General features: G+C 38.7%; 3 protein-coding genes across 5 annotated transcripts in view; 2 read left to right on the forward strand and 1 right to left on the reverse strand.

Moving 5' to 3' along the window:
• GARNL3 (GTPase activating Rap/RanGAP domain like 3) overlaps positions 1 to 9,244 on the forward strand; it is a 45,326-nt gene extending 36,082 nt beyond the window's left edge. Inside the window, exons 25-29 of one of the 2 annotated variants that reach the window (XM_027892976.1) lie at positions 113 to 231; positions 647 to 782; positions 1,837 to 2,046; positions 2,354 to 2,465; positions 3,178 to 9,244. In XM_027892976.1, the coding sequence (XP_027748777.1) occupies positions 113 to 231; positions 647 to 782; positions 1,837 to 2,046; positions 2,354 to 2,465; positions 3,178 to 3,334 (734 nt within the window). In that variant the 3' untranslated portion in view covers positions 3,335 to 9,244. The remainder of the gene's footprint in view (positions 1 to 112; positions 232 to 646; positions 783 to 1,836; positions 2,047 to 2,353; positions 2,466 to 3,177) is intronic. The other variant, XM_027892977.1, reaches the window with a different exon arrangement.
• Positions 9,245 to 10,624: 1,380 nt separating this feature from the next.
• On the forward strand, positions 10,625 to 20,349 carry FBXW2 (F-box and WD repeat domain containing 2). Of its 2 annotated transcripts, XR_003572282.1 has the most exons (8): positions 10,625 to 10,909; positions 12,342 to 12,851; positions 15,021 to 15,215; positions 15,760 to 15,893; positions 16,495 to 16,581; positions 17,268 to 17,437; positions 18,685 to 18,805; positions 18,893 to 19,003. XR_003572282.1 is itself a non-coding variant. In XM_027892984.1 (7 exons), the coding sequence occupies exons 2-7, from the start codon at positions 12,362 to 12,364 to the stop codon at positions 19,179 to 19,181; spliced, it is 1,365 nt and encodes a 454-aa protein (XP_027748785.1). In that variant the 5' UTR covers positions 10,627 to 10,909; positions 12,342 to 12,361; the 3' UTR covers positions 19,182 to 20,349. The 2 variants fall into 2 exon arrangements, 1 of the variants encoding a protein (XP_027748785.1); XM_027892984.1 differs by lacking the exon at positions 18,685 to 18,805 and having other exon boundaries at positions 10,627 to 10,909; positions 18,893 to 20,349.
• Positions 20,350 to 22,653: 2,304 nt separating this feature from the next.
• The window catches only part of LOC114061995, a 17,222-nt gene continuing 16,621 nt past the window's right edge, over positions 22,654 to 23,254 (reverse strand). Inside the window, exon 6 of the transcript XR_003572283.1 lies at positions 22,654 to 22,841. The gene's annotated coding sequence lies outside the window, so the exon portion shown is untranslated. The remainder of the gene's footprint in view (positions 22,842 to 23,254) is intronic.

A 23,254-nucleotide genomic window follows, 5' to 3' on the forward strand; every position in this document is an offset into this window, starting at 1 on the left:
TTTCATAGGAAAGGGAGATTCCAGAAGAGGTCAAGAACAGTTTTCATGGAGCATCCAGGAAACTTTCACATTAACCACTTTTCCTTGCCAAATAACTTTTGTTTCGTTGCAGTCTGTGCTTTCCCTTATATCCTTGCTTTCACTACTGATTCCATTGAGATCCGATTAGTGGTGAATGGGAACTTAGTCCACACAGCAGTTGTGCCTGAGCTTCAACTTGTAGCATCGAGGGTAAGACACAGTAAAATCGTATTTGATGATTTCTGTGATATAATTTGTATCTAATTCACATAGAAGTTGCTGCAGCTAAAAAGCTAACAAGGCAAAACTGAAATATGGACTACTTGATCTATGGTAACTGTTCATGTTTGCTTTTAGTTTATATCAAAGAGAATCAGGATTGATCATGCTGTCCTTTATTGGTTGCAGTTATACAGTTCTAAGATACTTGGCTGTTTATGGGGCAAATGCTCTGCTCGACATTACATATGTTCCCTCCACTTACAGTGATAACCTTTCTATGACCAACTCTTGTTGACTAAGCAGCAATACAGAAATAGTGACAGTAGAACATAGTGGACAAACTTACTCAGAAGATGGTTAAGAATGTCTCACTCTACTAAAGACGAGTTATTTGTCATTTCAGTCAGACATTTATTTTCAAGCAACTGCTGCAGTTAGTGGATCATCAGACAGCAGCTCTAAGGAAATTAGTTCAAAGAGTTCTGCTCAAACACCGACAGCTTACGAAAAGCCAGAATGTCCTCTTTCTTCTCTAGAAGGTAACGTGGCAGCTTGAATAATGGTCTCTAATCATTCCAATAGCTATCACATCTCAGTGAAGCTGATCTTTAGTAAGGATGGTAAAAGATCTTGAGTTCCTAGCTGAGAGTCTGGAGGATAAGAGATTTTCTATTTAGTGACAGATATGAATCACCTGGCTGAGTTTTTGCCCGGTACTATCTTTTCTAAATACATGGTAGCACTGTTCTGAAGAAACAATTTCTGTGGGAAGGGAGGAATTAAGCTTCAGTAGCTTGATGCATCTTTGGTAGTACAGCCATGACTAATAACGCAAAAAGAGGCATAAAATTGTGGGAATACTTGAGATTTCGCGTACACTGTTCCTTTCATTTAAGAAAAGCTAAACTACCACTGGATGGCTAAAATTCTTTTGTGAACCAAAAGTAAGTTCTAGCCTTGAAAAAGTTTGCACAGTCAATTTAGTGTAACATGATCTGTGAACAATCAATTTCTAGTGTAACAATAATGGAGAAACAAGGGAACATTAACTAGATAATGCAAGATGTGTGTATACCTTTCTTCTTTAACTCTGTTGGTGCACTGTTAGCAGAAAGGGGAAGGAGAAGATAATCACAATTTCAGTTTTTTAAAGGCAGTTTGGTTTTTTTCTAGGAATTAGGAAAACATGGTATTTTGTGCCACCTAAGAGGAGGTGTCATAATTTAAACTACTTGAGATCCAGGCTCCAATATATTTGCAGTATTTTAAAATACATAGGGAGTATTGCAGAGTGCAGAGTCATGTTGTAATAGTCAAAGTATCAGCCTCGTGTTGTAATTATTTACTTCCTGGATCCGCTGCTCATTCTTCATGCCACCAAGAGTCAGTCTTATTTTTCTCTCTATTTCTTCCTCCTTATTTTTATTGAAATACTTATATGGAAAAATCTCCAGAGCAATAAAGATCTTTGTCATTTAGGCTAAAAAGTGCCCGGCTGAACAAGTATAACTTTTCTTTATAACTTTTCATTTCAGTGTTAAGAACTGAATCTGTTGCAAAAGTGTGACGTTCTTCTTTCTTTCTGTATTTCAGGTGAAGTTCCATGCAGAAACCTGTACAAAATTCCTCTCAGCAATCTGGTTGGGCGAAGCATTGAACGACCTCTGAAGTCACCTTTGGCTCCCAAGGTCATTGCTACTACAACATCCGGTGGCATTGCCTCACTTCCAGTTACACACTCACTGTCCTTATCTCGTATGGAAATTAAAGAAATTGCAAGCAGAACACGTAAAGAATTGCTGGGTAAACTCTCCTTGTTCTTCAGCATACATATCAGTTGCTAATTACATACTTTCTAGTCTTTGGCCATCACAGTTAGATTTGTAACGTGCAGCTAGTATTCATAAATTATTAAAATAAACAACAAAATGAAACTGTGAGGAAACATTATTTGTAAATAGTACAGCCATTGTCTGATCATGTATAAGATGACCATATTCTAAGCCAGGTAGAAATAGTTAATAATGAAAACCAGCAACAGATACCTTAACATTTTCATGAATGCTTTATTTTCTGTTGAGAGTTTTAAGTCTTTTATTCCTTTATTGAGGCCTTTTGGATGAGCCTATAACCAAGACAGAAAGTGCACAGAAGCAAAAAAAGGTTCCTCGAAGACCGTCAGACCCCAAGCAAGGAGCAGTAAGATCGACTAGTAGTGACAGGTAAATATACTGGCTTTAGAAAAGAGACTAAGTTAAACTGTAAATATTTTCAGAATTGATTGCTTATGCTTATCTCGGTTGGGGCTAAGACCATATGCATTTCATGCCAATATGTTTGTTAGAGTATCTTAATACTGCAAGTACTGATCTGATTATAATTTTGGGCTTATGACACGTTGATAAGCAAAGCAAGACTAAATGGGATTTTGTGGGGGCCTGCTGCAATTGAGCCTGTAATTAAGATTTGGACTACTGAGTCTGCACTCTGCAGACTCTCTTGCTGTTTCCTTCTTATGCTCCTGTGTTGCTATTTGCAGAATAAATTTTGTGAAGAAACAGCATAGCATTTGTCAGTTCGGCACTGGCCCCACTGCCATTTTCTTGTTTTCACTGTTTTCATAACCTGTGTTTGTCTAGAGTACTGGCAGAATTCAGCCAAGATACAGGAGACTGAGATTAACAAAACAAACAAAAAATCTGCTGCAGTGTAAAACCATGTTTGGTTTAGTTCTCTGTTTGGAAATTTGTTGGGCGAGGGGCTTCATGAATACTACCTTTTGATTATTTTCAGTAGAGTAAAACAGGAGAAAACTCAGTCGCGGTGGTCTGTATCTGTTTTTAGGATAACTTGATTGAGTCTAGAAATAGCCATTGTTCCTTCTTGCCTCGAACTGTGTATTTATTTTAGTAACTTTTGTCTTCGTCTTTGCAGGATAATCTCAAGCTCTTTTGAAAGCTATTCTGAAAGACGTCATCTTTCCACTAGTTCAGATCCTGATACTTTAGCAAACAGGGAGGGGAGCTCACCACCTAACTATCCATTTCAGCTGATTTCTTTATATGATGAAGACATCATTGATTTGAAATGAAGACTGTTTTAAAACCTTTCTTCCTTACTTCACATTTTCTTACAACTCTGTGAGCTCTATGGGAATGTCACAAACACTGCTTCTGGTGGTAAAATGTGGCCGGAAGTACTGGTGATAAATCTTTATAGAACCCATGTTGTTCTGGCTAGCGCAGCCTGATTTGGTGATGCTTATATCTTTGACATAGGTATGTTTTCTCAGTTAACAAACCATTACTTTTTGTGGCATTCTAACAAGTAGGTAATCAATGATAGATTTAGGTTGAAACTGAAGTAAACAAAAAGTATTACTTGTTCTAAGCTTTTTATAATTTGAAGTACCTGAATGACATACAGCAAAGTTAATTGCTGTTGTTACTATCATGAATTGTTTTACAACAGCGTATGCCATGTGAAAAGAGGAATTTTATAATATAAATCAATGCTTTTGGTTTTTCAGTCTTAAACAAAACAACAACAAAAAAAAGAGGCTTGCAGGCAAGGTCATTTCAAACAGTGCAGTCAGTCTTTGAAATGATGCAGCTCTGGTATGTTCACTGAATAATCAGGTAAGATATGAAGATACTGCTTTCTTTGCTTTGGCTGTCCATGCACATTGTTTAGAGAAACCTGAAAACTGTTTTGGCATTAAGAATCCTTGAGAGAAAGTTTTTATAGAAAACACAAGCTTTCAAAATATTTCTTAAGAATTGGAATAAAAAACCCCTAAAAAACCCACAAACCAACCAACCAACCAACCAACCAAAAAAAACCAAACCAAAACCCCAATCCATTTACTGGAGAACTTTTATTGTAGTGCATCTGCAGATTTTTCCATTACAGACAGAAGAGCCAACCCTGATTGTTTTGACTACACAAAGATTCCTATGCAGGCTGATGTCTGCACTAGCACCAACAGTATGTGTCATTGTTCCAGATAGTTGTATTTTTCTAACTGGATGCAGACTGAAATTTCACTCATAATAAGCTAGTTTTCTATGATGAAATAGTCATCTTGGCTTTGTATGTTTTATATTGGTTTTATATTGAAAGCTTGATTTTTATTTTTTTTTTTAACACTTCCCTCCGGAACCCCTTTGCAGGGGGTTTGTTTTGTTTGGTTTTGGATTCTTTTGTGAAAGCATGATGCTTCCAGCCTTTTTATATATGAAGTTTTTTGCTTTATTAACAAGTATTTCTTGTTATTTTTGTAGAAATACCCCCGTATTCTTGATTTTATTTCATAGTACCATTCATATGTCATGATTTCACTTTTTGTTCAAGTATTATCACCTGGAGATGTGTGCCTTTTTCTGCCATCTGTCTGAATGTAAAACTGGTTTTGCAAAGTACTTTTTTCTCAGTTTATTGTATATAATGGCTGAATTGCTCCACCTAAGAAAATACGCAAGGCCTTATCCGGAAGCATCATTTCTTACTCTCAACTGGAGTGGATAATCAAGAGAAGAAGCAGTATTTTCAACAGTAATTAGTCTAGGAGCTAAAGGCTATTATTACTTTAGTGGGTTTTGCACTCAGAGATGTGTGGGGTGAGCCTTAATAAGCGTCTAAAAGGAAGTACCAGATCAAGGTCTTTGCAAGAGCTTGTAATTCTTTTTTGAGAATGTTATTTCCAGAGACTGTGTTAATTTAGCCTATCCTTATTTATGTGGGCAGCTAAGGTTTAAAAAACCAATCTGAAAGTATCACGTGATGCTTATTTTCCTGGAAGTTGTAAACACTTCTGTACTCAATCCACTTCCAGGGACACCACTGGTGTCCCTGGAGTATTTTTAGAAAGCAAAAGAACCACGTTTTTCCAATAAGATTTATCAATGCAGTATTTAATTTCTGTTATGTGGGTGTTTTTGAAGAATATACCAGTGTGTTGCAAAACTGGGACTTTAGTTAAAATACAATTTTAACTGGAAACTTTGCTTTGCCCTGTTAGGATATCAGATTTTAAATACATTGCAGATGTTCATCTGTGCTATTATAGCATGATTTAAAATGATTACTATGGTTCAATAGGAGTTGAAGCAATATATGGAGATTTTAAAACTTGTTTTGAAGAACCTGAACAAATACGTATTTAGGTATCCTGAAAGACTAGCCTTAGAGATGGAGCACTAGGGAGATCAAGAAGAATGAGAAGAGCTTGACAGAAAGCTTGACTGCTGGCTAGTCAGAATGCATATAGGTGTGGCATTTGTGAATCCTAGATATAATTATAGAAGAAAGGGACATAAAGCAAGAGTTATTTTCTTTAACCAGAAGTACAGCAGTAGCTGTACAGTATTACTGTAAATAAGGAGAGTGTGGTAATGTGTGTGTGAAAGAGCCTTTGAAGGTCTGCCTGTAATCACAGCATTGATGACATCTACCAAATGGACTGTAAGAGTACAGATATTTGATTGCTTAAGCTAGACAAAAACAGATCAGACATGTACTTATCTGGAACAGGATGTTGGTATCATTTGAAGAGCGAAGCCCAGCAACTGTATCCACTCCTACCTCCCACCTGAATTTTATTCTATAGCTTGATTTGATGGGGCAGGTAAAAGCTGTTACTCAGGTCACAGTGAGAACTACCAGACCTAATGGACTGTTACTCATATAGGACAGGAAGGATCTGAACCCTGGGAAAAAAATTACTTATCTTCATTCTTAATGTATCTGGTAAGTGCCTCAACAAGGCTTCCACTTCTTGAGTGTTTGCTTCTGTAATTAATCAATGTGTCTTATAGGGATAATATCAGACCTAGCAAAAGAAGTAGGGAGGGAGGACGCAACCTTTAGTTTGTTTTATGTGACACCTAGAGATGGTAGCTGAGGCTTTAGGGTCATGTATATGCAGTTTACTACCTATTACTGTATGAGAGCAGCAGAGTGTAGGTAGAAGGCAGAGAACATGGTAATAATATTCCAATTTCATTTGACATGAGCCACAAGAATCAAATTCATTTATTGTGTCAAAAGACAAAATATCAACACAATAATGTGAAATTGCTGGCATAGCAGGACAGATATCTACTGTACAAGGATGTGGTTTCTGTGTGTTCTTAATAGTCTCATCTGACCACCATGGCTTCTGTGCTTCTTGGTGTGATGGGTTGGTATTCTCTGAACTAGCTTCTAGCCACTGTTTCTCTCAAAATATTGTCTTAGATCCCTACCAGTCAGGCTGCTAATCAAAATCAAGAGGCAGTTGGTGGTATTGATATATAAGCTCTTGTGTATCATTTATGAAGGGCAAGGTTTTTATACATCTGTGGAACCTCTCCTACTCCAGACTGGTGTAAGAGGACAAGGCTTATTAGAAGGCTACTGGGATGGACAGCTATACTGTCCTTCCCTCCAGCATTAGAGCCATGTTGTTTCCCTTCTGCTTTTCCAGCATGTGCATGCATATACTCATGAAAACTTGAAAAGTAGTCCTGGACACAAATTGTAGCCGTATGCACCCTAAGCACAACCCTTCCTACTTTCACATTGTATGTTAAAGCTGCCTGGAGACTGCATTCTTGATGTTGGCTGACCATTTTGCGGTTGGGAGGAAAGATAATCTTGAATCTACAACTATGTAAGATGGGCGTTGTTCTAATAGGAAAACTGAAAAATCTTGCTACAGATGGATGGAAGGCAATGTTCCCATGACAGAAGAATTGTTACCAGGTTGAACACTTTCTGTCGAGCTAAGGTTAACTGAAGGCCCCTTCTGGACTCTTGGCTAAGTTTCTGCCAGAAATATTTTCTATTCCAATGCAGAGGATTTTCTGGCAGCAGTAGGGCTCTTAACCCCTTCTTGCTAATGGTATTGTCACCACTTCAGCAGTCTGCCTTAGGGGGACTAAATTACAGGAATGTCATTTACTTTGGTGCAAGCATTAGACTGTTCAGGCAGTTAATTTAGAATGTACTTGTGCCTCGGCAGCAGTATGGGTAATGATGCATGGAATCACAAAATCGTTGAAGCTAAAAGGGACCACTTCCTATCATACAGTCCAGTACCCACACCCATCAACCTCCATTCAAAAATCTTTTCAAAATGGGTATGCAGCACTTTGAGCTACTTGTCATCTTTGTCCTGCATTTGAATCACAGCATGCATATAAACCATCCAGCTTTGAAGTGTGACGCAAGAACCCAAAGACACGAGCTAAGTTAATTCTTTCACAGACACATTATACAGCCCTTAAGGCTGAGGCTTTGATGAGCCCTTTCCAAGGTCCCTAAAGCCAGTTTGGGCTTCAGAAACTGTTGCAGACTAATGGTCATTTTTGTCCAGTTCTTTCTTTTAGTGTCAGTGCAGTCCATGTAAATCTTAAAAGTGTTTGAAAGTAACAAAACACGTCCCTCTAATAAGAAACAAAGACCCACATGCAATTTGAAAAGTCTGTAGCTGTTCATGGTAGCAGGAGATCATGCAGTGAATGGATGCATGCGTACATTGTTTCCAGGCTGGCAAGGAAAAAGTAGGGCCTGTTGTAGTTACGGTCCTTCCCTTGTCTGGGGCTGAGGTGGAGTTCTTTTGGTTTGTTTTGGTTGGTTTGGTTTCTTGGGGTTGGGTGTGTTTGGTGTGGGTTTTTCTTTGGTTGGTGGGTTTTGTTGTGTTTTGTTTGTTTGTTTGTTTTGTTGTTGGTGGTGGTTGGTTGGGGTTTTTTTCGATGCGTAACGTACATGCAAGTATGCACCTAGAATGAATAATGGGTTTGCTGTCTGCCTTCATGAGATTATTTCTATAAACCCACAAGGGTTTGGAATTGATTCGTAGATTCAAATTGATTTTTTATTTTTTTTTTAGTACTGTGATAGTCAACTGACTAAATATTTATTCTGCTGTTCTATATATGTTTGACCAAGTAACAGCCAGCTCATGTATGTTTTCTTAAAGGTGTGGGTCTATAACTTGTGCTTGCAGATGCAATAGCTTTTCCAGAGCGGTTGGCTTAGTCTGCATTTGAAATGTATAATCCTTTGCATTTGGATTTGGTTTTATATATATATATATATATATTTGTAATTTCCACCATAAACTTTAGGGGATTAAAAGTCCCAAGATTATATATATAGGAGTCTAAAGTAATGGGATCATAAAAGCTGGGGGAGGGAAAAGTGCCATCTGCAAGCAATAAGGAAGTTAAAAATAATTTTGTTGCCTTCTGTGTATGAAAATGAGTACCATACCGTTTTCACTGTTAACAATTTGATGTCATGGTTCATCCGCACAGTGCTTGCTAATTCTTTAAAGCACTGTTTTCTCAGATAGGCTTAGTCTGATTTTGTGAAGGAATAAATTACACCCCGGGAACTTAATATTAACAATGTGGGAAGGCTCCAGAGATTATGCAGCAAACATTGGTACTTGCATGCAGGTTAGAAAGTATTTTTACTCTTATTAGTTGAGCACAGCAATTTGATCAGCCTGTATACTGCCTAGCTGCTTCCCTTTGTTGCTGACCTGTAACTGACTGATTCCTGTTTGCTACTGAAAATCGTGATATTAGCACGACTTGAAGAGAAAATGAAGAGATTATTTTCTTCTTATTTATAGCTCTATTAGGTATTTATCTGGTTGAATGGAAAATGTTATGTCTGTAAAGGTTTATTCAGCGTGTTATCAATCTGAAATGTCAGTTTAATTAAGCCTTTGAATGGTAGCAGACTGCTTTGTAATTTAATAATTGCATATTGTTAAGACTGTTGCTACATTTGTGTTCAAAGACTCTTTACCACTTGTCTTAAATGCTGATGTATTACCATTGGTTTTAATGTCATTTGATAGCGTGTATGGTTTGTGTTTTAGATGTGACATCCAAATAGAAACAGTCCTATTACATCTGGAACTGTTTTAAGTGCTATTTATCACCTTTGTGAAGGATCAACAGATGATTTATTCCTTCGTATGTAAAAAACTATAAATTTGACCTCATTTCTTTCACAGATGCAGAACCAGTGAACTCCACATTTGGGAAGAAAAAAGACAAAAAATTAAAAAGACGGGAGGTAGCATAGAGCTCTGGGTTACTGATTCCATTTGAGTTTTTTGAAGGGCTATATCCTACCTCTGAGATTGGTGTTTGTATCTTAAGCTTTACCCATCTTTGACAAAAACTATAATCCACACTAGTTTATGTTTCCAGGCATCTTTAGACTTTAAGAGACCTGCTTCATTTGGAGATCTTTACCCCTTAAATTAACACTAGGAGAGGTTTTTTCCTTTTCTGACTAAATTCTTGCTGTCTCCCAGACCCTGTAATTCCCTTTGAAGAAGTACCAGTCTGTCCTGAAGTCTTGGAGACATTCTCCTAAGAGCTCCAACCCTTCCTGTGATTTAAATGCGTTCCTAGCCAACTTGACAGCAGTACGAAAAAACCCTCACAGGTGTGGAAGCCAAGCATTCATCTATATTTGGGATTAAGACTTAAGTCTCTGGTCAGGCATCCCAGAAATAGTAGCAGCACCACACATGTCAAATACTGCACTCTGCAGGTAACATTACCCAGGCTACATCATGCCTTTCTTCACTGTAACATGCCATAAAGAAAAGGTAGAGTGGAGCAAGGACATTTCATTTATTTATTTACAAAATTAGATATTAATTTACATAGTAGAAGAAAAGATATTGGCACATCTCATGAGAGAGGAGGAACAAGAATCCACGTTATTACAGCTCACTCCCATATAGCTACAGCTCTGTTCTGCCAGAGAAGACTGTGGCTCAAAGCTCTCTCAGGAGCATCTTTAACAAATTTCCCTATGAAAAGTCACTTCAGATTATAACTTACGATGCTTAGTATAAAAATAAATTCTTTGGTTACCAAGAAGGCCATAACCCAGTTCTTTAACACAGGCAGCACTAGACACACCTCTAGCTAAACGTGGGAAGATTTCGGGTAGCACCAGCCCTGGAACAGGACTACAGTAAAGGGCAAACCCTACAGTTACAAAGAGAAGACAGTAAATGCAAGTTAAGTACATAGTAAAGGAGAAAGTAAATAATGTCCAAACTAATCAAGTAAGGGGGATGCAGTTTTCATGTTCTGATTCTTGGACCGTTCCAGCAACAGAGTGCCTCTACCAGAAGGACAGAGAATAAGTGATTTTTAAGGCAGTGATAAACGCTAGTGCATTTTACATCATATTAATTACAGGAATATTCTTAACGAGCAGAACTTGCAGCCCCTCGGGTAAGAGTCGCAGGCAGGGCACTCCCGCGGCTAGCGGGACGCCGCAAGGGCCCCGGGAGCGGGAGCGCGGCGGCGGGCAGTCATGACGTCAGGAGTGCGACGGAAGCCACCTGACTGGAGATCGGCGGGCCCTCCGTGTCCCCGGTGTCGCCGGTTCTCCCGGCTCGGCCTGCCCGGCCTCCCCCGCCCCCTGCAGCGCCCGTCTCTCCTCAGGCCCCAGATTCGCCCCCTTTCCTCCTGCTGCGGGTGCCCGTAGGCTGTGGCGCGGGCCGCGGAAGTTCTGGGAGCCGGTCCTGCCGTGGAGCGATGGCCGCAGGGAAGCCCCAGCCCGGTCCGGGCTCCGGGAGGCCGCGCGAGCCGTGGCGACTGCCCACCGAAGGACACCCCGCGCCGGGCCGACTCCTGAGGTGAGCGGCGCGGAGTCTCTAGCCCTCGGCGTGCTCTTTGTCTGCGGAGGTACCGGGGGCGGGCGTGGGGAGCCGATCGCGCCGGCTGCGGAGCGGTTGGAAAACAGCCTCGTGCACGGTGCTCCAGCACCGCTTTCGGAGGCCCTTAATTTCAGTATTAGCTTCACATATTGAATACAACAAGCGCCTTAGAGCTCACCGGTTTTTTTATTCAGAGGAAGCCTGTTAGAATTAGAGAACACAAGCCTATCTGAACAGCAAATGTGCTCAGCTATATGTGCTGAGGAAAGCTGTCAGCAGTAAAAAGTTACTGTATCAACTTGTGGCTCGATAGGGGCAGCTGTTTCTGTGCCTTTGACATCCAGAACTTTCTTGTGCTTTTTATCAACAATTGCATGCCGTGTGCAGCCTTTTATAGCGAAGACTGTACTTTTCTGTACTACTATGCCCTGTTAAGAGGTGTACTCTAGTATCTTATGCTATGAAGGTAAAGTGTCTATGCACAAATAAACGTACTGTTGAGTGCCACTCAGATTCCTCAATTTGAGCTTCTGTTAAATTCAGGCAGTTGTCTAATGAATGGAATTAGACCTTCCAGAGAAAATAAATAATTATGATTTTTAAACTGTTTATCTGACATTTGTCTTGTTAATCAATGGCCCCAGGAAGCTGAGATGCCACACGATAGTATAAGTATGTGCAGATCATGTATTTCAGGAGGTGGTATTCAATTTCACAGTTAGTGCTCGGTGGAAATAAACATTGGAAATAGGAGAAAAAGACACAGGAGAGTTTTTGTTTTTAATGCACCTAGGTCACAGTAGTGCAAACATGTCAAAACTGATACTAGACCAGCACAAGCTCAGGTCCTTAGACAAGCCAAATTCAAATATGACTAATGTATCCTTCACCAAATTTGTTGGACATCTCTTTGTATATTCTTAAAAAATTTCTAGTTACCTGCTTTGTGTTTAAAATAGTTCAGGAGAAAGATATGAATAAGTTCTGTCAGTAACTAGCTTTTCCTCTGCTTATGTGCTTTGTATTTTTTTCTTTCATCAGTATAATACATGAGTAAACTCTAAGACAGTGTTTACTTGCTATAATAGGTTTAAAACTTAAACTAATCCTTACCTTAATGGAATCAGAATTTGAAAGTGTTAATCTAAAACAAGAAAGATGTTAACATTCATAATGAATACTAACATTCACTAGCTGCATAAAATTTACTTTTAAGTCTGATATGGGACAAATTATAGTTCAAAGTGCATGCAAATGCATAGTCCTAACCTAATGAATACTTTAAAATGCATTTGGTCGCGTCAGTCTATGTGTTAATGTGCCATTTGGAATACTGATGTACCAGTAATAAAGATGTGATTCTTACCTTGTTTTCTGAACAGAACTAATACAGTATTTTGATGTATCACAGGTAAATTTTTCCATAACCTTATGGAGAAAAAGGACTTTGAAGCATGGCTTGATAACATTTCTATTACATTTCTTTCTCTGACGGACTTGCAGAAAAATGAAACTCTGGATCACCTGATTAGCTTGAGTGGAGCAGTGCAGCTCAGGCACCTCTCCAATAATTTAGAGATTCTCCTCAAGAGGGACTTCCTCAAACTTCTTCCATTGGAACTTAGTTTTTATCTGTTAAAATGGCTTGATCCTCAGACCTTACTCACATGTTGCCTCGTCTCTAAGCAGTGGAACAAGGTTATAAGTGCCTGTACAGAGGTGTGGCAGACTGCATGTAAGAATCTGGGTTGGCAGATAGATGACTCTGTTCAGGATCCTCTGCACTGGAAGAAGGTTTACCTAAAGGCTATTTTAAGGATGAAGCAACTGAAGGACCACGAAGCCTTTGAGACATCCTCTTTAATTGGACACAGTGCCAGAGTATATGCACTTTACTATAAAGATGGACTTCTGTGTACAGGTAGGAAGGGCAGACAACTTGGGGGTCTTACAATTCTTTATTTTCTCTTCCCCTCCTATGATTATTGACAATTTTCCTTTACCAGACAGATTATTTTCATAGTGCAAATGAAGTTTAGATGATTCAAAATTACTTTTTTTTTTCAATTTCTGAAACACCTGCTGCACTACTGAACCCATCAGTCACTTTAAATAAGAGAACAAGGAGACGAATTTCTCTGTTTGTTAAAAAATTAGTAGCAGCATGTATAATTGTTCCTGCCCATGGCAGGGTAGTTGGAACTAAATGATCTTTAAGTTCCCTTCCAGTCCAAACCATTCTGTGTTCATGCTGTTGCTATTAGTAAGCCCATTTGAGAAATACAAATATGTTAGTTCTCCTCTAGGAGGATAACTTTCAGTTAAAGGGGCTTTGTTTGGGCTGCGTGAGCACTTCAGTCTCCTAAAGTGTGGCAGAAAAAGTCCTATCTTCTTCCTTGAAATGAGACTGTAAGCACTTTCAGTTCTAAGTTCTGAGTGCTTTATGAAGATGTGTAAACTAGATTTAACCTTGCTACTAGTCTGACTTGCACATAATTTCTGAACACTGCAGATTCCAAGATTTCAGTTTGAACTTAAAAATACAGACAGAACATGTATGAAGCATTGTGTGAAAAATTAGTAACAGAATTACAATGAACGGCTGTTAGAGCATATTCCAAGGATTTCCCAATCATTTGAGATGACAACATTATACACTAAGTTAGGAATCCTAAGTACTCCCGCATTTGTTGGTACTGTAAGATGATTACCAGAAAGCAACAACTAAATTCTAGCCAGTCTTTCACTTACCTACTCAGCAGGGAATGTTAATACACAGGAAACAGCACTGTTAAAACTTTTTGACACTTTCATGCTGCAACCACCAGGAGAAGCAAGAGGTCTAAGGGTCTGGGGTTTTATTCTGCTCTCCAAAGCTAGCAATTAAAAAAACAACCAAAAAAACTTCAGGGAGAGAAAGGAAACTGGCAGTTGATGGGGCCTGGTGTTCATCTGTATTTCAAGATTTGGTGGACCCCTTTCCTACCTGAAACAAACTAAGCGTGCAGTATAGTCAGTGGCTCTACAAACCTGAGAATGAGGTGTCATGTAAAACTTCCATGGATCTGTCAGTCAGAGGTAGTGCCAGAATCTGTAGGTGCTAAAAGGATGTGAAGAAACTGGAAGGCCAAATACCTAGTAGCTTCATTAACATGAAAACAAGATGCCTTTTTTGTAATGCTGAGACTTAAAACTAGGGCTTATTTCCTATTCAAGCAGCTTGAAAGTATATTTAATGAGAAAATGTTCAACAAGAGGAAGTGCCAAGCCCTGCCTCTGAGGTGGATCAACTCCAGGCCACCTTTATATGGTAGGGGGCACCGAACTGGAAAGCAGCTTGGCAGAAAAGGGTCCTGGTAGACACCACGGGAACATAAACCACCAGGGTGCCCTTGCTTCAAAGAGGGCTAATGGTATCCTGGGCTCCTTTAGGAGTAGAGTGTTGCCAGCAGGTTAAGTGGGATGCTCCTTCCCCTCTTCTCAGCACTGGTGAGGCTCCACCTGGAGTCCTGTGTCCACTTCTGAGCTGCTTAGTACAAGAGACGTGGACACACTGGAGATTCCAATGAAAGACCATGAAGATGATGAAGGGACTGGAGCATCTCTCATATGAAAGACTCAGAGAACTGGGACTTCTTATCCTGAAGAAGATAGGGCTGAGGATGTTATCGGTACCTGAAGTGAAGGTGCAAAGAAGATGGAGCCAGGCTCTTTTCAGTGGTGCCCAGTAATGGGACAAGAGGCAGTGGACACAGACTAAAATACAAGAAGTTCCCTTTAAACACTGTTTTTATTGTGGGAGTGATTTTTAATTTTATTTTTCCTACTATGAGAGTGATTGAGCATAAGTTGCTCAAGATGGTTTGGATTGTGCATCCTTGGACTCAAGAGCTGTCTGGTCATGGGCCTGGGCTGTGGTTGGCCCTGCTTAGTAGCAGGATTGGAAGAGTTGACCTCCAGAGGTCACTTCCAACCATAACAATTCTGTGATACCATGCAAATGCTATATTTATGATGAACAAAGATTAGTATAGAATTGGGAATATCATTTACTCTTTGCTTTCAATTATCTTGTTCTTTTATATTCTAGGATCAGATGACTTGTCTGCAAAACTGTGGGATGTAAGCACAGGTCAGTGCATATATGGTATCCAGACACACACTTGTGCTGCAGTGAAGTTTGATGAACAAAAGCTTGTAACAGGATCTTTTGATAACACAGTAGCCTGTTGGGAGTGGAGCTCTGGGGCAAAAACACAGCATTTTAGAGGACACACTGGTGCAGGTATGTTGAAATTTTCAATTTGTAATTTCCCCAGTCAAGTAACATACATCATCATCATCAAACAAATTATACTTCAGTTAGTCTTCACACATTAGCTTTTCTGGTTTTTATAGGCTCTGTCCTTTGTTACCTGAATCACCTCAGTTGCCGCATATCAGGGGGAGCAACCAGAACAGATCTAAATCTGTCCTCAAATATGCCAAAGCTTATCTTAGCCATGTAATGTTTTGCAGTTTCATGGAAGTAATACTAAATGCCATGGTTATTCAGTAGTTTCATGTCCACCAAAACGATGCAAACCTTAGATAGCATATAGCCATGGCCATTCTTTATATGCCCGGACCGTAGATGAGTAATTTTGCAATGTAAACTTAAGAATCTGGAGCAACAGTTCTTTTATACAGTTCAAGAACAACAGTTAAAGATGAAGTAGCACAGGAATTTAGAGGCTACTAAATTCACAGAGAGGCTAGTAGTTAGTGTCTCACAGAAAAACACATAGATAGAGACTGATATTCCTTATTTAGTACCTCTTTGCTTGTAGTTTTTAGTGTGGATTACAATGATGAACTTGATGTTCTGGTCAGTGGCTCTGCAGACTTCACTGTGAAAGTATGGGCCTTATCAACAGGAACGTGCCTGAATACCCTTACTGGACACACAGAATGGGTCACTAAGGTGGGAATATTGATTTCTAATTAATCTCGCAAACGCTTGCACTAAATTTGTGATGTGTTCTAAATTTTGTTTTCCTAATCCTAACCCTGCAACTAGTTGTAGAATCTGGGGAACGTCTGGAAATAATGCAAAATAATATTTCAGTAGGAAAAATATGTAAGCTATAATTAAACTTTTCAGACCATTGAAGATATTTCTATTCCAAAGCAGCTGGAGTGATATTAGGAATCAGTGTTTGATTCAAAGACTGAATGGTCCTGAAAGAATTGTTCTGAAAGAATGCTGCTTTAAGAAGGATGTAAAAAAATCTATGATCTTGATAACAAAATTCTAAGCATGAAACAGTATTTTTCTTCTGATTATTTCAGAACTTGGAAGATAGGGGGTGACTCTACAGATGAAGGCTGTATGTGTGCTTATTAATAGAGTAAGTCACTAGCAGGAACACGAAAAGCATAAACTAGTTTTCCTTCAGTTGCTAAAAGTATTTGTGTTGCCTTTATACAAGGATACAGTATGCAGGTGGTAGAAGTGAAAAATGCAAATGAAAGTTTTGTTATTTACCAGCATCAACATAAATTATTACATCCTTCAATTACAGGTAGTTTTGCAGAAGTGCAAAGTCAAATCTCTTATGCATAGTCCTGGGGATCATATTCTCCTAAGTGCAGATAAGTATGAAATCAAGGTATGTACCATAAATCACACACATATCATTTCGGTACACAGGGAAATAAAATACTTGAGTACTTTGCTGAAGTTCACAAATAATGTAAGACTTTGTTTTCTCCCATATTTTCTGCTTGTGAGGCTGTGTACAAGGCATGAAACTCTTTGGAAGCTAATTTTTCAGTGCTTATCTTAACATTTAGATTTAAATGATGGCTCTACATGAATGGTAATGCAAAGAATTGGTGCTTTCAGTGCATGCCTAATGTGCTAACTTGACAGTGAAGCACTTAACTGCAAGTACTGTTACTGTTGAGGACTTGGGGCTTGGAGAGTGCTGTAAGTTTGTGGCTATGGAAGTGTTTCATAACTGAAACACTGTTAGAATAATGTCCCAATTGGATTTTTTTGCCTTTTTTTTTTTTTTTTTTTTTTTTTGTTTTGTTTTGTTTTTTGTTTTTGTGGCCATTCTGTAAAGCACCCATTTCAGTGGGTTTTTTTAGGCTAGAAACAACATATACTGCAACAATACCTTTAGACAAGTGACTTGGAGAATTGATGCTCCTACCTAAAGTAGATAAGTATTTCTGAAAAAGCGTTCACTCATTTACCTGATGCCTGGAGAGACTGTGAGGCTTGCTGTATTAGTGTAACAGTTTATAATCTGAACTTCTTGTGGTCTTAAACTGTGTGTTTTAATTGTAGATTTGGCCTATTGGAAGGGAAATAAACTGCAAGTGCTTAAAAACACTGTCTGTTTCTGAAGACCGCAGCATTTCCCTACAGCCCAGACTGCACTTTGATGGTAAATACATAGTGTGCAGTTCAGCACTAGGACTGTACCAGTGGGACTTTGCCAGCTATGATATTCTCAGGTAAACCTTTCAGTTTAGGATTCAGTGTTCTTTAAATAAATAAGTAGAACATACTAGTTGTAATGTCTTACTTTAGATGTGGACCAAAAGAATCTTGATAAAAATTCTGTAAACATCTTACTTCATGTATATGGTCAGGTTGAATTTTAATTTCTTATCTGATAATACAAATAATTTGATTGCTGTTTTGGTTTCTGGCCACATACTACTCCTCTTTCACATTTTTATTCTGTAAGCTGAGGTGTTTCAATATAGACAAATCAGACTTCAGTGACGCGAATTGTGAATGGGAAACTGTAATGACCCAAAGCTAATGTTGCCATAGAGACTGCTGTAAGAGAACCAAGCAGACATTTCTGGGGGTCCTTTGATTGGACAAGAAATTAAAAAGACTCTTTCCTTACAGCACTACTGATCTATCATTCTTGATAATGCTGTGGAATGGTAGTGAAATCTATCAGACTGCAGGAAGGGATCAAACATGATGGCATTCTGCTTCCATAAAAAGAATGAGGCTATATCAGTTAGAAATGGTGGCATCAAAGATTGTAACTTACTAAAGAAAAAATGCATTTCAGAACTGCTAGCAGTTAACTCTTAACTCAAATGGCCTGAATATTTGGGGAGTATCTACCATTGAAAGATCTACTCCTAAAGAAATGCTTATCAGTAAGAATAACTGAGTAATTTCACCTCTTAATTTACCCTCCCATCTTGCAAAAGAGAAAGACATTCTCTTACTGGTGAGAAGAGATTTTCATCTCTGTACATTTTTGTGCCTCAGTTCTGTGCTTTATGTAATGCTATGATCAAATGTACAGCCAGTTCTGGAAACCTCAACTCTTTAATTTCTTATCCAAGTTTTATTTAATAAGGGAAAAAATCGTAAAGATGTTGAGGAACTAACAAATATATTTTTTTTTTCTCCCCAAGATGAAAATGCTTAACTTAGCATAAAGCTATATCAGTGAAACAGCATCCTGTTAAGGAACAGTCTCGGATGAATTATCTTACCTGCCTATCACAATAAGACATTTCTGTATTTTACTTCTGCCTTTTAAAAGAGTGGTCAAAAGATTAGTAAGAGGTTTTACCTCTTAAAGATATTGAGACATGAAATCCATATGGAAATTTCTTGTAAAACATGAGTATATTTGTTCCTCTGTGTGTATCTGGAAACAAGGCTTTTTTTCCCTTGTGCTCTGCAAAACAGTCCCTTTTAAACCCTAACTTTTATTTATGTTCAGAAGGGTCTGTCCTGAATGCACAAAGTCAGAACTGAAACCACAGGCCTGACTGCAGCTAAAAGTGTTCAGTTGCTTAATTTGAAAAATGTGCATCCAGTTCTTGCTAAATTCTTTCGGAAGGGTGAGTATAGACACCTAAGGATTTGGTTTAGTAATTAAAGCTTGTGACTACATTATGAGTTTCTAACACTGTTTTCTTGTCTTCTAGGGTTATCAAACCTCCAGACTTCTTAAATGTGTCCTTGCTGGGCTTTGGAGAGATATTTGCTCTACTATTTGATAACAGATATCTTTATATAATGGACTTGAGGACAGAAAAATTGATAAGCCGCTGGCCACTACCAGAATACAGAAAGTCAAAGAGAGGTTCAAGTTTTTTGGCTGGTGAAATATCTTGGTTAAATGGACTAAATGGCCAAAATGATACGGGCTTGGTTTTTGCCACCAGTATGCCAGACCATAGTATCCATTTGGTGTTATGGAAAGAACACGTCTGAAAAGCTCACATATGCAGAATCTTCAGGAATATATGGACTATCAGCAGTGTGTCCATAAAATGAGACTTTGCATGAACCAAAGTTGCACACCCAATGGTATCATCATGCAGTGCACAATCATTTACTTTTATTTGGGCATTTGGGAATGGGTTGTTTTGGACATAATGCAATAGAGCATGCTAACAGTATTCACCACAACATTTTGTCTATACTCATGTTTAAATATACCTATTTGGGATCTGAAGCATAGCTTGTAATGTTTAAACCATTCAAGTCTGCTATCAGGTCTGAAATGAAGTAGTGCTTGACCTGACTTCTGACCTATTTTTTTGTTGTTGAAATGGAAGGTGAAGCTACTATTTTAGAACCATAGGCTTTTATACATGTAACAGCAAATACTGGTTACAGTGCATGGCTGCTTAACAAAAATGAGGAGATAGCAAACCCTTTCTCTCTCCAGAATCTTTCTCTAAAATATTTTTCTTTTTGGTAGCTTTAAATACTTAGCCTTTGAAATAGAAGAATCAAAAAAGCCCTTTAACTAGGATCCGATGTTAAAAATACTAAGTTCAGGAACATGTCAATATGATCTCTCCTCAGCAAGAATGAGGCAACTTTTCATCTCAGACAGAGCTTGCCATCACAGTTAACCACAGAGAACCTCTGACTGTTCAGCATAACTCAGAATGCCTTGATCAGTATTTTATAGTCCTTATTTCCTATAGTTTGTGTTAGAACATAGTTCACAGGTAGGTAGAAATATAATGAAGAGGAAGGTGATGTTTAATCTCTACAAGAAGTCACTTTCTTATATTAAATGATGTCTACCAGCCATTCACTTTTTCCAGAAGTTGCAGTTAATATAATGCACCTAAAGTACTTGCTACATCTAGAGTTGGAAAGCAGAGGCAAATGACAGAATTCCACATCTCTGGGGTTAAAAAAAGAATAAAATCAAAAGTCTGCCGGAAAGCACAGGAGTTGAAAAAAGGTCTTATTCATCATCACAGACCTGATGTACACAAGGAAACTGTTGAGTAGCAAATACTTGTCCACATACTTTTGTGCTTTTTAACATGTACTTAAAAGCTGTATCTATGACATCACGTGCTTTAGAAACGCTTTAGGTTGGTTTCCCCTCCCCCCTTAAAATAAAATCTCTCCTTAATGTCTTTTTTTTTTTTTTTTTACACAACGTGAAAACTGGAGTTTTCATGAAGATTGGCTCATGTCCTTGAAAAGACAAAACTGTTAGCATTACTATTGTCAGTATGATTTTTTTCTTGCCACTCTCCAAGGAGACCCAGTTGTATACTTAGTACTGAATGAAGGCCAGGGTTTCCCAATGTCTGCAGTATTAATTGCACCGGTAGGAGTTTGCATATGCAAGAATCAATATTTGATGCAATAGGAATTGCATGAAATTACAGTGGAGCAGTGTCTCTTAAATTCAAGAACAGTCTTAAGCACTTAGTTTTCCACCTTTATTCATACCAGTTTACTTTGACAAATATTTTTGTAGTCAAGGATTTAAAAACACTAAACCCAAATTCACAACTCTCAAGTCAAACTGCACTCAAAAGTGAAGGAAGCCTACACAAAGTAGAAAGCTTTCAATTACTTGTCTTGACTCTAAGTTTTCATTGCTCTTAATGTGGGAGTAACTACACTGTATATGATGTGTGTGGTAACAGCTTCCTCTGAAGGAACCACCTATAAAACAATGTGTTAACTTTGAAAGATTAAAGAGGAGCATGCCAGAAATGTCATTGTACCCAGATCAGTGAAACAGGAAAATGTGGGTAACTGTGGGAAACCGTAAACTCTGTCAGGTAACTACTTTGTTAAATCCACAGAGAGATGAAGCACAAGATGGCTGAGAAACTGAAAGTGAAGCTCAGCCTTCCGGAAGGAAGGGTGGGGAAAGGGAAGGTGGTGGTGGGCAAGGGGAGGAGGGAAGGCCCTGCTACTGTCTCCAGCTAACTAACAAGGAACTATGAAGAAGACAGACTCATACAGCAAGACAACGGCCAATTGTCACAAACTGCAACAAGAGAAGTTCTCTTGTTAGAGCTTAGTTTAGGTCTGGAACAGGTTGCCCAGAGAGATTGTGTGTCCAGCCAGCCTAGGCAAAGCCCTGAGCAAACCATGCTATGAGTTGGACTTCCACATGCCCCTTGCAAACTACATGAGTCTAAAATTCTAAGTGGACTGGACCTGTTGCCAAGCAAGACACTACCCCTTGCAGCAGGCACCTGGGCTGTAAATACAGCTGCTTGTTGATAGAAACTTCGGGAGACGCTGCAGCCGCTCTGAAGCAAATGCTATAGTTAGCCAAAAGCTGTGAAGTGGTGGTTGAAAAGGAATACTTCCCCAAGTATTTCAGAAGTTGCAGAAAAGTTTAGATCAGAATTCTAATTCAGAACTCTTAATTCTCCTTTTTTACATTGCCCTAGAGTATGCAAGCAGAAACCATGATGACAAGCATCCAGTACACACTACACTGCTCTTCTACCCTTTTAGTTTTACAAATAAAGTTTTAACCAGTAAAATAGCAGCTGGTAATTATGAACACAATTAGCAAATAGTTCTTTACAGATTGTCTCTTGAAGACCTCTAAGTAAAGTTCCTCTTGGACATCTGCTAGCAAATAATACTAACGTACTGCTGACAGAGCTCCTTAAGGGTATGTGCCACCACAAAACAGATCAAGGGATGAAAGAGTGACACTGGTGTAGAAATTTAAAAAAGCAAACTTGCTCTCACACGCACACTTGCCTCTGTCAGCGACCAGTGTCAGACTGCCCTCAGATGTGCCTTCATATGTTCTAGTACAATACCACAACAGTACAACACATACAGCTTTGGGGACTTATCAAATAGAAAATACATGACTGAAACTGTGGAAGTACAGTGAGGTTTTTTTTTTTGTTTGCTTTCCATCTGACCCTTCAGCAGAATTTAGTAACTACTTGGCACTATTTCTAGATAAAAGTTGGAAAAGATGCAGCTTCTGTACCCTTACACCTACACAAGGAAGCAATATAATTCAACTTACCCACCACATAAAGGACTAAAATGCAACTCATGCCTAAATTTCATTGAGAAGCATTTTCTTAAGAGGCTTCAAGGTCCCAGAAAAAAAACAACAAACTAATAAGTTTCATAAATAGTTGTTCAGCCATCAATTTTTTCCCTTGAAATAGTTTTTCAGTTCACAAAAGTCTCTTTAACATCAATCTGTATCCCTTGCCTCTGTTTTAAACCTTTCCAACACAATTCAGCACTTACCGCTGAAGTAATTCAAAACAGCGGTGGGTAATAAGTGATCGCTCCTCTTAAACTTACATGTCTCAAAAACCCAGTTGAACAGACACTAGGATCAGCAAAACTCCCAACAGCTGTTTAAGCAACATAGCTTTAATACTAATAACTATAACTGTATTTCTAGTACAGTTGAAAACTGATTTGCATTATTTGAATTTTATTTTTTTAAATGAAAACATTTTACATTTTACAGTAGTGCAATCTACATTGAACTTTCGTATCATTAAATGGCTCCTGGCTCTGCAATAAATTCCCTAAATAATCACTACAAAATGTAACCTTAATGGGGAAATCATTTCAACGTGATCTTTAATCAATCTCCTCTGCCTCCCCCCCAGCAAGGATTGCTCTCCACTTTCCCTCCTTCAAACTGAGGTTTAACTTCACTTTTGAACTTACAGTATGGTTTGAGATAGCACCTTGTTAACATTCATGATTAATGATGAGTTGTATCTCCACAGGATTGTATCTCTGACAAGGGATTCTCTGGGAAGGTCTCTTTGAAGGGGCTTCCGACAGTGATAAATGAGGGCAACATCCACGGGAACATTCACACTGTCCCCATAGGCATGTAGGACAGAGTGGACTGAAGTCTGAATCACTTTTTGCGGATCAACTATCATCTTCCTGGGATTGATTACATATTTCCTGTCAGGCTCTCTGTGAACATGCTGTAATATGTTAACACCTGGCACAGTATTCCAGGACGAGATGTTGAACATGTGAGTAGAGATGGTTTCTGGGAA

The sequence above is a fragment of the Empidonax traillii genome, unplaced genomic scaffold (genome assembly GCF_003031625.1).
Source record: "Empidonax traillii isolate 1590-97213 ecotype Southwest subspecies unplaced genomic scaffold, ASM303162v1 scaffold375:size1330703, whole genome shotgun sequence".
In the NCBI taxonomy this organism is placed as follows: Eukaryota; Metazoa; Chordata; class Aves; order Passeriformes; family Tyrannidae; genus Empidonax; species Empidonax traillii.